General features: G+C 36.7%; 1 protein-coding gene across 1 annotated transcript; it reads left to right on the top strand.

Moving 5' to 3' along the window:
* The first annotated feature begins 9719 nt into the window (after positions 1-9719).
* Positions 9720-15091, top strand: LOC107435010 (phosphatidylinositol 4-phosphate 5-kinase 1). The gene is made up of 8 exons (XM_016046543.4): positions 9720-11498; positions 11629-11793; positions 12009-12174; positions 12348-12458; positions 12571-12764; positions 12877-13007; positions 13098-13191; positions 13927-15091. Exons 1-8 carry the CDS (start codon positions 10321-10323, stop codon positions 14231-14233), a joined length of 2346 nt encoding a protein of 781 aa, XP_015902029.2. The 5' UTR covers positions 9720-10320; the 3' UTR covers positions 14234-15091.
* The last annotated feature ends 680 nt before the right edge of the window (positions 15092-15771 follow it).

The raw sequence follows: 15771 nt of genomic DNA, 5'->3' as shown, positions 1-15771 counted from the left end.
TTTTTATATTATTGAATCCAATATTATCGAATGGGATTAATTATTGTAGATAAATATTTTATATGAATTGTTTTTTTATTCAATATCTAACATGTAATTTAATTAATATTAAACTTTTATAAGAAAGTAAACTAATCTTATATGTTGCTAATCACATAGAAGATGGATACCATACCACTTGGTAATGTTATGATTGAATAAGAATTTAACAGATGGAGTTATTTTAACTAGTTCGTTTCATAAAGACAGAAAAAAATACCAATAAATTTTTTTTTTCCCAAAAAACTTATATATGAAAGAGAATGTTTTTATTTAAATCTTTTATTCTTAGATGATATAAATTCAACATCTCATATACTGGAGAAGTAACATTGCCACCGAACTATCTCGCACGGATGTGAAAAAGAGTAATGTTATTGAAAGTTAATACCAAAATGTGTCCACCACCATCCTGCCAACCATCAGCATGTAATTTTACTCCATAATTTTCATAGAATTATTTTATTTTATTTTCCTCTTTCTCTATAATAATAAATCGTCGGGTTATGACCCGACCAAGACTAATAACTGAGGGGACATGTGTTCCAAAGCCACCCGCATTTGGTTAAATGGAGTGGTCCAAACCGAATATGGTTGCAGCTTTCACAAATATGTCGTGATTAAGATACCAACCAAAACGACCTCTCCAAACCTGTCACGGTTGAAGCATTTCATCAAACACTTGGTGAGCATTCTCTCCATTTTGGGCCTTGCAATCCATTTTGGGCCTTATAATCCACTTTGGGCCTATTTTGGGCCTTACAATGGGCCAAGCACCTAGGTCAAGCCATGTACATATCCATTCTAGATGCTTCTTTAGATATTTTATGTAAAGTAGGTGGGAACCATTCTCCACCGTAGGATTAAAGCAATTATAGCCGTAGGATTAGGCTTTGTATGCCTATAAATAGGTGGAGGCCTCATTTGGCCAAACCATCCAAGAATCCAAGCTTCTCTTGTAAAGCTCTCTCTCTTAAGCAATATACTTTCATTCTTCCAAACTCTCTTTGTGTTCTAGCTTTCTTTGCTTAGCTTTCTCTTTTAGTGGGCAAAAGGCTTACTTAGTTGCAACAAAGGGTCGGAATAGCAACTAAGGCCGCACGGCTTGAAGGGTAAACAAACAAGTCCGTGACAAGTGGTATCAGAGACAAGGTTAAAGCTAGCATCTAGAGCAAAATGTCTTCATCAGAGGTTGTGATTGAAGAAGCAAGGGGAAGGGAGGTCATCCCCGAAGCTGCAAGGAAGGGACGTGGGCGTTCAAAGTCGAAGGACGTTCGCACCGCCATGGAGACCAAGGTGGTCAAGATGGAGTTGGCCGTTGCCGACATGTTGGAGCGGCTTGATTGTGTGGAGCAAGGCATGGAGGAGCTCGATGGTCGCATGGGTGACCAAGTGGGGGAGCTTAGAGGTACCATGCAAAGCACCAACGAGGCCAACACCGAGGCATGGCGTCATGAAAGCCAAGCTTTCCAAACAAAGGTAATTGAAACCTTGTCCCTTATGCAAGCTCAATTAGATGAGAATAATTATACTAAAGGTGGGGGAGACAAGTTCTATAAAACTCCCCAAAGCAAGGAACATCAAAGAAGGCCACCATTACCTAGCAAAGATTGGGAGAAAGGAGCCAAGCCCGAACTAAAGCCAAAGAGAGATTGCTTCCTATGTGACGGTCCCCATTGGGCAAGAGATTGTCCAAAGAGGAAGTCATTAAATGCCATGCTCGAAGAGAGGGAAACTAAAGAGCAAACACAAATAGGTTCCTTACAGCTGTTAAACGCTATCAAGGCTGCTCCTAAGGAGACAAAGAAGAGTGGCCTAGTGTTCGTGGAGGCAAAACTCAATGGGGTGCCCACCAAGGCGTTGGTGGACACGGGTGCCTCACATAATTTCCTATCGGTGGAGGAGGCACAAAGGCTTGGGATCGAGGCAACCGAAGAAAGGGGCTCCGTAAAGGCGGTAAATTCCGATGCGAAGCCACTCCAAGGAGTTGCTCGAGGTGTGAAAACCACCATCGACGATTGGGAGGGCCAATTGAATCTAACGGTTGTGTCCATGGATGACTACAAGGTTGTCCTTGGTATGGACTTCTTCAACCAAGTAAAGGCTTTCCCACTCCCATTTGCAAGCAAGTTATGCATCATGGATGGGGGAACGACGTGCATGGTGCCTACGGAACAAGCTAGCAAGCGGGAGGCCAAGGTTTTGTCAGCATTGCAAGTTGAGAGGGAGGAGCAAATCAACTTGGCTGCTGCCCAAAAGCCTAGTGAGGATGCCTCAAACCATGCAAAGACATCTCCTAAGGTACAACATGTGCCAAAGGAGTTGCACCAAGGGAGCTTGCGTGCATTGGCTTCAAGTCGTGGAGACGACAAGAGAAAGCACGAAGAGGCTAAGGAAGGGAACTTAGCCAAACCATCACCTCAACAAAACGAGGTACATGACGGGAAAGCACGACGCTATGAAGAGTCACTTCCCATTGCAAGGAAAGGGGGCACGGAGGCCCTAGCGAAAGGTAAGTCAATAGGAGCACCCTCGACGATAGTGACTTCACCCGCCAAGAGTGTTGAAGCCACACCTGCGGGTCGAGTCGGTCAACATAAAGGCATACCCAACTACACCAAATACTTGGTGAAGGGGAAGGACCTGCCGGATGGTGAAGTAAGTGGGGAGCACGAAGATACACAACGGCAACTCAAAGATCACATTCGGCGGGCAAGGAAGAAGGCGCGACGAGGGCGTCGCGAGTTTAGGTGGGGGAGAGTGTCATGTCCCGTGAAAAAGGACTTCCCGATAGCGAAGCAAGTTGGGAACCTGCTATCGCGCTTTGGCAATTTGAAGATCATATCAAGAGGTTCCATGAAGCAAGCTCGACGAGGACGTCGACGGCATAGGTGGGGGAGAATGTCACGGTTGAAGCATTTCATCAAACACTTGGTGAGCATTCTCTCCATTTTGGGCCTTGCAATCCATTTTGGGCCTTATAATCCACTTTGGGCCTATTTTGGGCCTTACAATGGGCCAAGCACCTAGGTCAAGCCATGTACATATCCATTCTAGATGCTTCTTTAGATATTTTATGTAAAGTAGGTGGGAAAGTAGGTGGGAACCATTCTCCACCGTAGGATTAAAGCAATTATAGCCGTAGGATTAGGCTTTGTATGCCTATAAATAGGTGGAGGCCTCATTTGGCCAAACCATCCAAGAATCCAAGCTTCTCTTGTAAAGCTCTCTCTCTTAAGCAATATACTTTCATTCTTCCAAACTCTCTTTGTGTTCTAGCTTTCTTTGCTTAGCTTTCTCTTTTAGTGGGCAAAAGGCTTACTTAGTTGCAACAAAGGGTCGGAATAGCAACTAAGGCCGCACGGCTTGAAGGGTAAACAAACAAGTCCGTGACACAAAGCCACCCGCATTTGGTTAAATGGAGTGGTCCAAACCGAATATGGTTGCAGCTTTCACAAATATGTCGTGATTAAGATACCAACCAAAACGACCTCTCCAAACCTCACATGCAATTGCAATCCAACTTCTATTCTGCTTGAACTCTCCTCCCATTTCACAAAGCGCGTGAGCGCGTCGACGCCACTCTCCTTCACCAATCAAGTGGTCAATTGCCTTTTTATCTCTCTCTTTGTTCCAAGTTTCTGGCATCTTTCTTCATAATACTTGATGCTTCCTCTCTCTCCCTCTCTACCTTTTGCTGCGCGTGTTCTTTACTTCTCACTCTCTCTATAACTGTTTAATTTTCTTTTTAATATCTCATCACATAATAGTTTACAGTGATTGGTTTGCATGCTGTTTCTGATTACTTTGTTTATATGATCTATCAATTCTTGTTTGGAATACTTTATTGCTTTTAATACCCTTTTATCAACAGTGATTATTTTAAGATTTTGGTCAAAGATTTATAGCTTAAAACGAAATTAAACACTAAAATTATATCCATTAAAAATGTAATGCTCAAAATGATTCCCCTTGATATTGTAATTATTTGCAAGTTTAATGTTGACCCCATAATAAAATACAAAAATATCAAATAATTCAGTTTTAAAAATGGAAATAAGCTTCTGGTACCTAATGAGAAGAATATAATATTGAGAAGAATATATGTATTTATCATTTGTGTATCAATAGTGATTTATTATAAATAATTTAATTAAAATATCTCTAATGATAAACATGGATCACTATTTATGTTGCATAAAAATAGACAATATTAATATTTAGATGTACAAAATGTACAACCAATACAAAAATTATTCTTTAATGATAATATGTAAAATATATATAAATATATATTTATAATTATTAATTAATTTCATATTGTGAGTTATTGTGGAAAAACTTACTATATGAGTTTGTAAAAATAAACATTAACCTTACCAATGTTTATGTGAAATCAACTTTCACATTCATTACACATATTAATATTATTGGAAAGCATTTTCCAAAAATAATGTTTGTATTTGCTTATATGACATATATTATAATAATTTTTACAATTCACATTTCCATTCAAAATGCATATTTTTAGATGATATGGTAATTTAAGTGATTTATACTATTTACATTGAGTTTTGTTATTTATCAGTTTTATTGAAATATTTAATTATATTATTTTTTAAAATTATGAAAATAATTATTTAAATTGTTATTTAGTAACTATATCAATGAAAAAAACAATAATATATAACATTTTTCATTTGCATTATCTTCGCTTTACTGTTGTGTCAATGATCTATAATAATCATCACAGCTAATAATTTTCTAATTTTTGTATTCGATTAGACCGAGTACTAAAATTTCTATCCCAAAAATATATAATAATAAAAGGTAGTAATAAAAATAAATAATAAAAATAACCAAAAAGAGGAAGCAGCCCTAGCGTGATTAGCGCTTGGAGGGAACGCGAGTGTTAGATAAAAAAGAGGAATAAAAAAAAGAATTTGTTTTGTCAAAAGCTGACGTGGTAGACAGATGGTTAACTTGTAAGAAGACCACGTGGAACCGTGGTCGCACGATGTTCGTTAAATGGGCGAAGATAGACAAAAACACGGAGACGTGGCAACGTGGCAAAGGTTCCGTCTGACTGCTCGAAAGCGACCTTTTCGAAAGCTAAACAATACACGGTCTAACTGGGTCCCACATCCAATGCCAGCTCAGGCAAAAGGGACTATTTGGCTTGACTCTGATTAACCAATAACCATTTCTATTACTAGAAATTAAATAAGCTCCGTGGAAAATATCATTCCAATGCAAAAAACTTCAAAACCAACCTCCGCCAACCAAAAATAATTAATAATAGTAATTATAATAATAAAAGGAGGTGCAGGATAATAATAATTAAATGGTGAACTAAGCAATGGAAGAAGAAAACGAAAGTTGACTATATTTAAGTTGTTTAAGCAATCATCTTCTTGATGGGTTAATTAATTGGTAGAGATAATAATATGCAAAATAAATAAATAACTCAATGACCAATCAAAAACTCCTAAGTGTCTTCCTTGTACTTGATAGTGGAAACCGTTTTTTTTTTTTTTAATTATTTGGGAATATTAAAATATGCATTATGTAACTCATTAAAACTTCATTTTAATATATGCATTTGAATGATATATACAAACATAAATTATTTGGGAAAATCGTCATGGCATCACGATAATGAAATTTATAGGGTTGCAAACTTCGAATTGAGTCAATATATCATATTCATGAATATTTATTTGTAAGTAAAACATTATTTTATTATTATTATTTTTTGGAAGGAAGAAACAGCCGCTATGAGTATATATTTTTATATATATAAATAATATTTTAATAGATGCTATGAGCATTGTTAGTGGTGCATATTTTGTTTTGTTCAAAGGTTTGTTTGTGAGTTGTCACAAGCAAAGAATTTTAACTAAGCAGTTTATAAATTGAACGATTATCGTTTACTACTACTACTACGTACAATTCGATCTCAAATAATTACATTAGATTCTGTCTATCTATATTATATACATTAAATTTTATGTCACACGTAAAAAATTTTAAAATATGAACTTACTTTGTAGTATGTGAATTCGCTTAGTTCGACTAGTCTTTATCTTTTCAATTATCACCATTGAAAGAAGCTCCCAAATTTTTTAACTGGTATATTTTTTATATTTAACTTGGTACTTTAACATCACTATTTTGAAACAATAGAAATATCATTATTCAAATGGAGGTATCCATCCTATTTATCAAAAAATACATATATTAATTCCATCCTTCTCAAGGATCGTCTCATATCTCACATACGTATATATAAATATATATATATATATATATATAGAGAGAGAGAGAGAGAGAGAAATAGAACTTGAAAGTTTACCATTACATGTCCACGCAAATAGATTTTGGCTTCGCCAACCTGTAACTTTGAAATTTATATAATCTCCATTAAGAGGTAACTAATTAGATACCATTTGGACCATTTATATTGATTTGTTTAATCTAAATTAATCTAAGAACGCCTTCTCCAGCTAAAGATTCCCATTATTAAAAGCCATGCATACACATTTACACATATGTATTTGAAAAGTGTATTATCAAGTGTACCTAATAATAATATGTCAAGGTTTTTAGTTATAACTATTCACTTTGTTTGGACTTATTTAATTGAATTTAACTGTGTTAAAAAAAATAAATATATATATATATATATAAAAGGTTAATTTCATAAATTTTAAAGTTGTGGATTTAAGTTACACTCTTTTTTTTTTTTTTTGAATTTAGGATATTAATTATTGTATCTTGATATATACTTATGTAACACGTTAAGAAAGCATGACTTTATATATTTATTTATACACTGAGATAAAAAAGTAAAGAATGACATAAAGGAAGTAAATAAGATGGTTGAATATATATAAGATACGTATTATTCTCATTTATTAAAAGTCGGGTCTTACATAAAACCTTTGTAAACGACTTTGTGAGCTGGAAAACGTTGATATGTAATTAAAGAGTGGTTGAAAGTAGACATCTAACTTCATTCTATGTCCACCCTATGCATTGCTCTTCAAGACGCGGGCCTCTATTAATTAAAAATGGGCACACAAAAAAGGTTCTGTATGTGAAGGTAAAATTTATTCATTAGAATTTATGATTCACAATTGCTTTGCATGCTGAAGACCCAACCAAAAAAGGATGGTGATTTAAAAGGGCTGGAGACTAGAGTAAAAAACCTTTATTCAACTCTCCTTTAATTTCTTCTTCTTTCGTAGCCTTTGGTTCTTTTTTTTCTTTTTTTTTTGGATTTTTTCTTTTTAGTTTTATATAATTACTATTATTTGGAAGTAAACCCATGATCCTATAGATACATACAATTAATTTCCAAGCGTTCTTTTTATATATATATATTTTTGGAACATGTAATTTAATTGTGTGGAAGTAGTATTAGAAGTGAGATGTGCAGCTTTCCACACGCCCAACACTGCACTGTAATGAAGTTGACAACTCATTGTTATACTCCATTCAAAACGGTAGGACTAGGTAGCCTGGGACGATTTTGATTTAACGCTAAGATCATATTTTCAGGCCCTTTCTCTTCCCAAAACAAAAGCTTTTGACAGAGAAATTAAACATGACAAAAACAGATTCACCAACCCAAAAAAGAAAAAAAGAAAAAAAGAGATAAAAAAAATCAGTCACACTCAAGAGCAACTTCATATTTTAGCCCACCAATTTTCAACACCATTTTCCACTCTATCCGTTGATGATCTTGGCATTTCTCTGCATATGCACCATCATGATTTTGACATTTATATAATATCTATATGGGTTTTCATTTTCTCTCTACCTTTTTTGTTCTCCAATTTGGTATACAAACAAAAACCCAAAAATTGATTAATGGAGATTTCACTGCACCAAATCAAGACTTTGTTGAAGATCCATTTTGGGATCCAGTAAAAATGGATTAAAACCTAGCATTACCAGCACCACCATGGATTAGAATTAGATGGGGTGCTGAATGGAATGGAAACAGCTAGCTTCCATGAATATTAAATATGTGGAACAAAAAAGAAAAAAAAATTATAAAATTGAGATGTCAAATAAATAGACATCCATATAAATATAAATATATATATATATATATACGAATATTCTATTAGACCATATCGAACATGGTATATTATCTGACGGCCTTTTAATTCATTATTGAAATATCTTAAATCAAATGGTCGTCGGACAACATACCATATCCAACGTCGTCCGCTAGAATAGTTCCGTGTGTATGTATATATATATATATATAATAGCTTTAGCAGCGTTAAGATAGTTGGAAAGACGAGAACTAGCCACAAACAAACTCTGTAGTTATAGAATGCTGATTACACACGAAAATGATGTTATGTGCTTCCATAGCCTCTTATATGCCCTTTTTTATTGTGTTTGGGTCGTGATCTTAATTGGACAACCCACTATTTCTATATGGGCCACGCATGGGCGTACAGATTCATACCATTATTATTCCTTTGCACCATATTGCCATTTTCCCAACCTTGATATAAACGTTGAAAATGTATTTCCCCAAATAGCCCTTAATAACACACACATATATTAGTGATTATTATTATTATTATCATATCTTTTTTGTTTTTAAAATTAAATATTTTATTCATTTTTACTATAGCATTGTCAAAGATATTATAAAAAAAAAAAAAAAACTGGCAGTATCGTCAATGATAAATTAATATTTTTGACAAGTCATTTCATTGACCATATGTGAATAATATTTTGTGTTGGTGATTATATTTTATATAATGATAATTAAATATGTATATAAGAATGTAAACCATTTTCAGAGAAATTTTAAATTTTTTTAAGATGTGAATAATACCATTTCTGTATGCCTCATCATGGAGATCAGATTCGGTTTCATTATTTAAAGATTGGATCTCTAATTTTGAAAACAAAACATTGCACATATATATATCAAACCAAAAACAATTCCAATTCCAGTACAAATTCAAGATTCTTGTGAGGTTCCTACCAAACATAACATCTAATTTTGATGATATATCATAATTTATATATAAAATATATAAGAAGAAAGGACCAACCGTATAAGTAAATAAACAAAATTTCTCAGCAAAAAAAAAATGTAAATAAAAAAATTTATTATGTCACCCTTTGTGTTAAAAAAAAAAAAAAAAGAAAGAAAAAAATTAAAACCAGAAACAAAATCCATATAGGCATAAAATTTACGCTAAAAAATGCGATTCAGGATAGAAACGTTTCAAACCATAATTTAACCATACATAGCGAATCGTCAAAACGTTGGATTGGATGGGTCACCGAAACCAGGAAAGTGGGGACCACAACTCAGACCACAAATTATTTATATATATATATATTTTTTTTTTCCTAAGAGAGGAGATTGGTATAGCTGTAATTTAGGAGTAAAATCAAGGGCAAAAAGAAAACCCACAGAAAATCACGTTACTCGTAGCCTGTTCTCATCCTTAGGTGATTCCGTCACGTCACGATGAAACCAGAGAGAGAAGAGATACTACTACGGTTGGGCAGTAACGAAATGAAGGCCAAAAATATATATATATATATATAAATGTAGAAAAAAACGAGGGGCATATTCGTCTTAAAAGAAATAAACAAACTAAGGTGGTCGTAGATTACTCTCTTCATTTTCCGTGGTATAGCAACGTTTCCAAGAAAAAAGCCGGCTCATTACTCCTCTCTCTCTCTCTCTCTTAAAACAACTTTTTCATTTTCATTTTTATTTTTAAGTTTTTGGGATTTTGAATTATCTCTCTTTTCTTTTAACACACACACACACACATACATACTCTCTCTCTACCCCTTTTCTCCTCTGTGCACCTTGTGTTTGTTTGTAGGATTCCCACCTATTTTCCCAAACACAAAGCACTAAAAGAGAAAGAGAAAGAAGAAAGAAGCAAAGAAAGAAGAGGAAAGAGCGACATAGACATAAAACGTTTTAGATAGAGAAAAAAGACAAAAAAAAGCAACTTCTAGAGAGAGAAACCGCCGGAGATGCTCACGGTTTTGTATTTTCCGGCGAGGTTTCTTCTTTCGGTCAGAGGGATTTAAGGGAAAGAAAAAAAAAAAAAGGAAAGGAAAAGGAATACATAGTAATAGTTGAGAGAAAAGAAAAGAAAAGAAAAGGAAAACAAACGGACAAACCGGAGGGAAAAAATAGCTACGGGTAAAATGCAGCAGTGACGTGGGTTTTTTGGAGGGTGAGAGAGAGAGAGAGAGAGAGTTTATGAGCCGAAAATGCGAGAAGCACTACACTGTGATGACCCCAGCGACGTTGTTTCAACAACCAAGAAGAAGAAGTCAGACGAAGATAAGCTAGACAAAGAGGTACCCAAATCGCCGGCGCCTCCGGTTTTAGTCGTTGGCCGGAGCCGATCCCAAGCCGGCACTCGAAGAGTCACGCCGACCACCACAGCCACCGCAGCAGCTGCAGAAGCCGCCGCCGCCGCCGCTGCTGGAGCCATCGTCATCGCTCCGTCGACGGTGGAGAAGCTCCTACCCAACGGAGATCTTTACATCGGGAGCTTCTCGGGGACCGTTCCGCACGGATCGGGGAAGTACCTTTGGACCGACGGGTGCATGTACGAAGGGGAGTGGCGCAGAGGCAAAGCCTCCGGTAAAGGAAAATTCTCGTGGCCCTCCGGTGCCACCTACGAAGGCGAATTCAAATCGGGTCGGATGGAAGGCTTCGGGACCTTCATCGGATCCGACGGCGACACGTACCGCGGGTCGTGGAGCTCGGATCGGAAACACGGGTACGGACAGAAACGCTACGCCAACGGGGATTTCTACGAAGGCTCGTGGAAGAGGAACCTCCAGGACGGTCAGGGTCGGTACGTGTGGAAGAACGGGAACGAGTACAATGGCGAGTGGAAGAATGGGGTTATCTCCGGCAGAGGGGTCCTTATCTGGGCTAACGGGAACCGTTACGACGGACAATGGGAAAACGGTGTTCCTGTTGGGAACGGGGTTTTCGCTTGGCCCGATGGGAGCTGCTATGTGGGTAACTGGAACGAAGATATGAAAATACAGCAACTGAATGGTACTTTCTATCCGGGTAGTGGTAAAGAGCTTAGCTTAAAAGCCAACGGTCCGTTTATGGGTGAGAATTTCACCATCACAATGAGGAAAAGGTCGTCGGTGGACGGAGCCAGAGGGAGCTTGGCCGATAGGAATTTCCCGAGGATTTGTATCTGGGAGTCCGATGGAGAAGCTGGAGACATTACGTGCGATATAATCGATAATGTGGAGGCTTCGATGTTTTACAGGGATGGAACCGGGTTGGATCAAGATGGGTTCACACAGTTTAGGCGAAGTCCGTGTTGTTTCAACGGCGAGGCCAAGAAACCTGGACAGACCATATCAAAAGGGCATAAGAACTACGATTTGATGCTTAATCTTCAACTGGGTATTAGGTAAAAATTTGCGAGATGGGTTTCATAAGATTGATCTGTGATTAGAGACAGACATTGCTTCTAGTTGATGGGCTTTTTCGTGTGGAGCTGGGTTTTTGATTTGGTGTCTGTTCTTTTTTTTAACGTGTAGGTATTCTGTTGGAAAGCATGCTTCGATAGTGCGAGACCTTAAGCCGAGTGATTTTGATCCGAAGGAGAAGTTCTGGACGAGGTTTCCACCTGAAGGCTCAAATAAAACACCACCCCATCAATCGATCGAGTTCAGATGGAAAGACTACTGTCCCATGGTGTTTAGGTATTGCTTTATATTTAATTTTCTTTCTATTTTTGTTCTAGGATTCTAGTCCTGTTATTTATTACCTTATAAGGTTAATCTTTACTGGATGACTAACTTTGAGTTTTGAGGTTTATGCAATGGAGTATGAATGGCTTGCTGATCGAACTAAGTACTGCATTTCTTCTTCTGCGATGGTGTTAATGAAGACTTAATCTGTGTGCTTGTCATTTCAGGCATTTGAGGGAATTATTCCAAGTAGATCCCGCTGATTACATGCTAGCTATTTGTGGAAACGATGCTCTTAGGGAGCTCTCTTCTCCAGGCAAGAGTGGTAGCTACTTTTACCTGACGCAGGATGATAGATTTATCATAAAGACGGTGAAGAAATCAGAAGTCAAGGTTTGTGCCTTCTTTGACTTTATTGTTCTTGACTATGATCCTTATTGACAATTTCATTTTTCTGCATAATCAGCTATTGTGATTTGTATAGTATCATTAATTTATAATTAAATAGTGGTTGGGTCGATGATGAAAACTAAACTGGACGTTGAATTTTGGAAATTTGTTTTCAGGTGCTTATAAGGATGCTTTCGAGTTATCATCAACATGTTTGTCGTTATGAAAATTCCCTTGTCACAAAATTCTATGGCGTGCATTGTGTCAAACCTATTGGTGGACAGAAGGTATGAGTTTCCAAGACCCAATTGACTTTGCATAGAATCAAGTTTGTTTGCTGGTGTCTTTCTAGTTTATTGTTTTTCTATCAAATTAACTCATTCTGTAATTGGAAACCAGACACGGTTCATTGTCATGGGCAATTTGTTCTGCTCTGAGTATAGGATCCATAGGCGATTTGACCTTAAGGGGTCCTCCCATGGCCGAACAACTGATAAACCTGAAGGTGAAATTGATGAAACCACCACTCTCAAGGATCTGGATCTCAATTTTGTGTTTCGCCTTCAACGTAATTGGTTTGAAGAACTTATGAAGTAAGTACCAAATGATATTATTAGTTATCTTATTGGGATTTAATTCAACTGCCTCTTTCTGTTTTAAGAATTCTTTTACATTCATCATTAATATTCTTGTTATATTGGACAGACAAATTGATCGAGATTGTGAGTTCTTGGAAGCGGAAAGAATAATGGATTATAGTCTTTTGGTTGGTCTTCATTTTCGCGATGACAACACATATGACAAAATGGGGCTGTCACCATTTCTTTTGCGCAATGGTACCTGAATAATTTCATCATCCAGATTTGAAAGTAATTTTTTAGAGATTATGACAATTAAGAATTTTGACAAGAAAGCTTCCTTTGCAGGCAAGAAGGATTCTTATCAGAATGAGAAATTTATGCGTGGCTGTCGCTTTCTTGAAGCAGAGTTACAAGACATGGATCGGATATTAGCTGGCCGGTATGTATTTCTGACCGACCTGCTCCTTCTAGTTGCCGTCTTTGGCTGACCAAGCCTTAAAAATCAATTGCATAGGCATTTCTAGAAACTAGGTAACTACCACACTTTGTTGTTGACATTGGAAAAATACTTTATGACTGGAAATTTAAGAACACAGCATTGTTGGTAAATTATCATTCTAGTTTTGATGTTACGTAGTGAATAATTTTTGTTTGATTGCATTCAATTAAAAAAAAAAAAAGAATAGAGTAGCCTGGTTTTCTCTAAGCAATCTTGTTGGAGTAGTCCAGTAGACAACAGTTGGTTGTGGGGCAGATTCAGGATGTATCTTATAGTTTTAGAGATAAGATTCAAAAGAATTAAGACTTCCCTTCATTGCCATGGCCCCGCTGCAGTGGTTACATTTCCCAAATTTCTTTGGAACCATTGTATGTACTTGTATTCTATACATACTGTAGCTTTGTACTTGTATTCTCTATACTCTCAACTGGATCTGATACGATCATTTATATGTGTAATTTTATGGTAAATAGTAGAAAAATGAGGTGCTAAATGTGTAGTGAGACAAATAGAAATTTCAATGATTGGTTTAGAATTTTGCTAAGGATTATTTTTAGATAATTTTGTTTTTATTCTTAACTACGGTAATCTTTTGTTAGAAAATTTTGTTGGCAAATAATGAGTACATTCTATTTTGAGGATGTATGCATTAACATGAAATTCTTTGTCAATCAGGAAGCCATTAATCCGTTTGGGAGCAAATATGCCTGCCCGAGCAGAGCGGATGGGTAGAAGGAGCGACTTTGATCAGTACACCTCGGGTGGGGTTAGCCATTTGACCCCTTCACGCAGTGGTGAAGTCTATGAAGTGGTCCTTTATTTTGGAATAATTGACATCTTACAAGACTATGATATCAGCAAGAAGTTGGAGCATGCCTATAAGTCTTTGCAAGCTGATCCTAGTTCAATCTCAGCAGTTGATCCTAAGCTTTACTCGAGGAGATTCCGGGATTTCATAGGGAGAATTTTTGTTGAAGACTAGGCAGCAAACGCGGTGAAAAATTGAACGTCAAGATTGGTACATTGGTACTGTTGGAACAAGGTACTCTGGCAGTCTATGTCAAGTGTCAACCCCTTTTGGAAGTGGGTTGGATCCAAATCAAACAGCTCCGGGTGGCCAATGGAGCAAAAACCTTGGTGGGCTAGAGATCAGGCCACTGAACTGTGTGGCGGGCGGGTGATTAGAGGAATTCCGGTTGGAGGAGGTTTATGGGGTTTGGGGGTTATTTATGGCTGAATTTTGAAGTACAGCCAAGGTATTGTGTTGGAAGGGCAGATTCTTGTACATTTAGCGGGGGGTGGAAATTTGGATTCTGATTTTTTTTTCTTTTTTCCTTTTTTTTGGGTTCTTTTGGGTGAAATTTTTGTGGTAATCTCAAGGGATGTGAAGATTTGAAAATTAGGTATAGGGAACGGAGAGAAATGTTTCCCAGAGAAAGATTCAAAAAAAAAAAAAAAGGGAAAGGAGACTCGGAATAAGAAAAGTGTACAGGCTTATAGAAAAGAATGGATAGTTTATGAAATTTCATCATATATTTTTTTCTTCTTTTGAAAAATGCTGGAAAATCTCCTACTCCGAGAGGGAAGAGGAGGGTCCCATGGGAATCTCTCTTTCTCTCTCACTCTTTGGCTTGTGTTGTCTAAAAATGGGATTATAAAATGTGGGTATAGAAATGGGGTCATTGGTCTGCTTTTGCAGTGAAAGTGAAGGCCTTGGATAGGAAGAGTTGAGGGAAGAACATGAAAAGGAGAGAAAGCAAGAGAAAGATGCGCTGGCGTTTCTTGTTTTTGCCCACTTTGTTTGCTCCCTTTAATATTATTATTATTATTATTATTATTATTTTTACTGTTTTCCATTTTGATATACCATTTTTCCGAGTGAAACCCTCAAAACGTAAAAAAATAATTGTTACTAGTTTGGAATGAACAATATAATTATATAATTTAAAAAAAAAGCAAAATTTAGTGAACACTGACCATTGACTTACAAGATCTGGTTCCCTCATAAATAAAATAAACAAGAAGAATCTTACCATCCATGTGGTGGGCATCAAAATGGAGGATGTTATTCATTTCCATGGAAATTGGGAGGTGGGTAAAAGGGTAAATTGGAAAGGAAATAGGTAGGTTATTGGTTAATGTGCAAGGGGGAAGAGGGGGTAGTAGTGGCATCACTGCAGAGGTCAAAGTAGGTTTGCAGAAGAAGGTGTCGAAGTCGAAGGGGCTTTCTTTACTATACAAAGTATAGTATTTCTCTTTTTGACCTTGTGGCTCTTTTTAGGAGCTTCTCATGTCTGATTGCTCAGACACACCCAAACTCTTTTGAGTGGCTGTTTTTGGCTTTGATGGGGTCCATCCCATGGCCTTGGATCTCCCCTTTCATGGATCCCACTTCTAATCTTCTTTCTTTTTTTTTTTTTCTTGTTTCCGGAAATTGACATGTTAATGATCTTCTTCTTTGTTCTTGTTCATTCAATTTAAACCACCAAGTCAAATTCATCTGCTTCCTATATTATTATT

The sequence above is a fragment of the Ziziphus jujuba genome, chromosome 5 (assembly GCF_031755915.1).
Source record: "Ziziphus jujuba cultivar Dongzao chromosome 5, ASM3175591v1".
NCBI lineage: Eukaryota > Viridiplantae > Streptophyta > Magnoliopsida > Rosales > Rhamnaceae > Ziziphus > Ziziphus jujuba.
Note: the sequence above shows the minus strand (reverse complement) of the source record. Positions and strands in the feature narration are given on the sequence as shown.

What these genes read in the sequence shown, in the direction of transcription:
- LOC107435010 (XM_016046543.4), top strand. Translation starts at nt 10,321, where the DNA reads ATGCGAGAAGCACTACACTGTGATGACCCCAGCGACGTTGTTTCAACA. An exon ending in TGGTTTGAAGAACTTATGAA is followed by an intron (nt 12,765 to 12,876) that starts GTAAGTACCAAA and finishes TATATTGGACAG; the next exon opens with ACAAATTGATCGAGATTGTG. An exon ending in GATCGGATATTAGCTGGCCG is followed by an intron (nt 13,192 to 13,926) that starts GTATGTATTTCT and finishes TTTGTCAATCAG; the next exon opens with GAAGCCATTAATCCGTTTGG.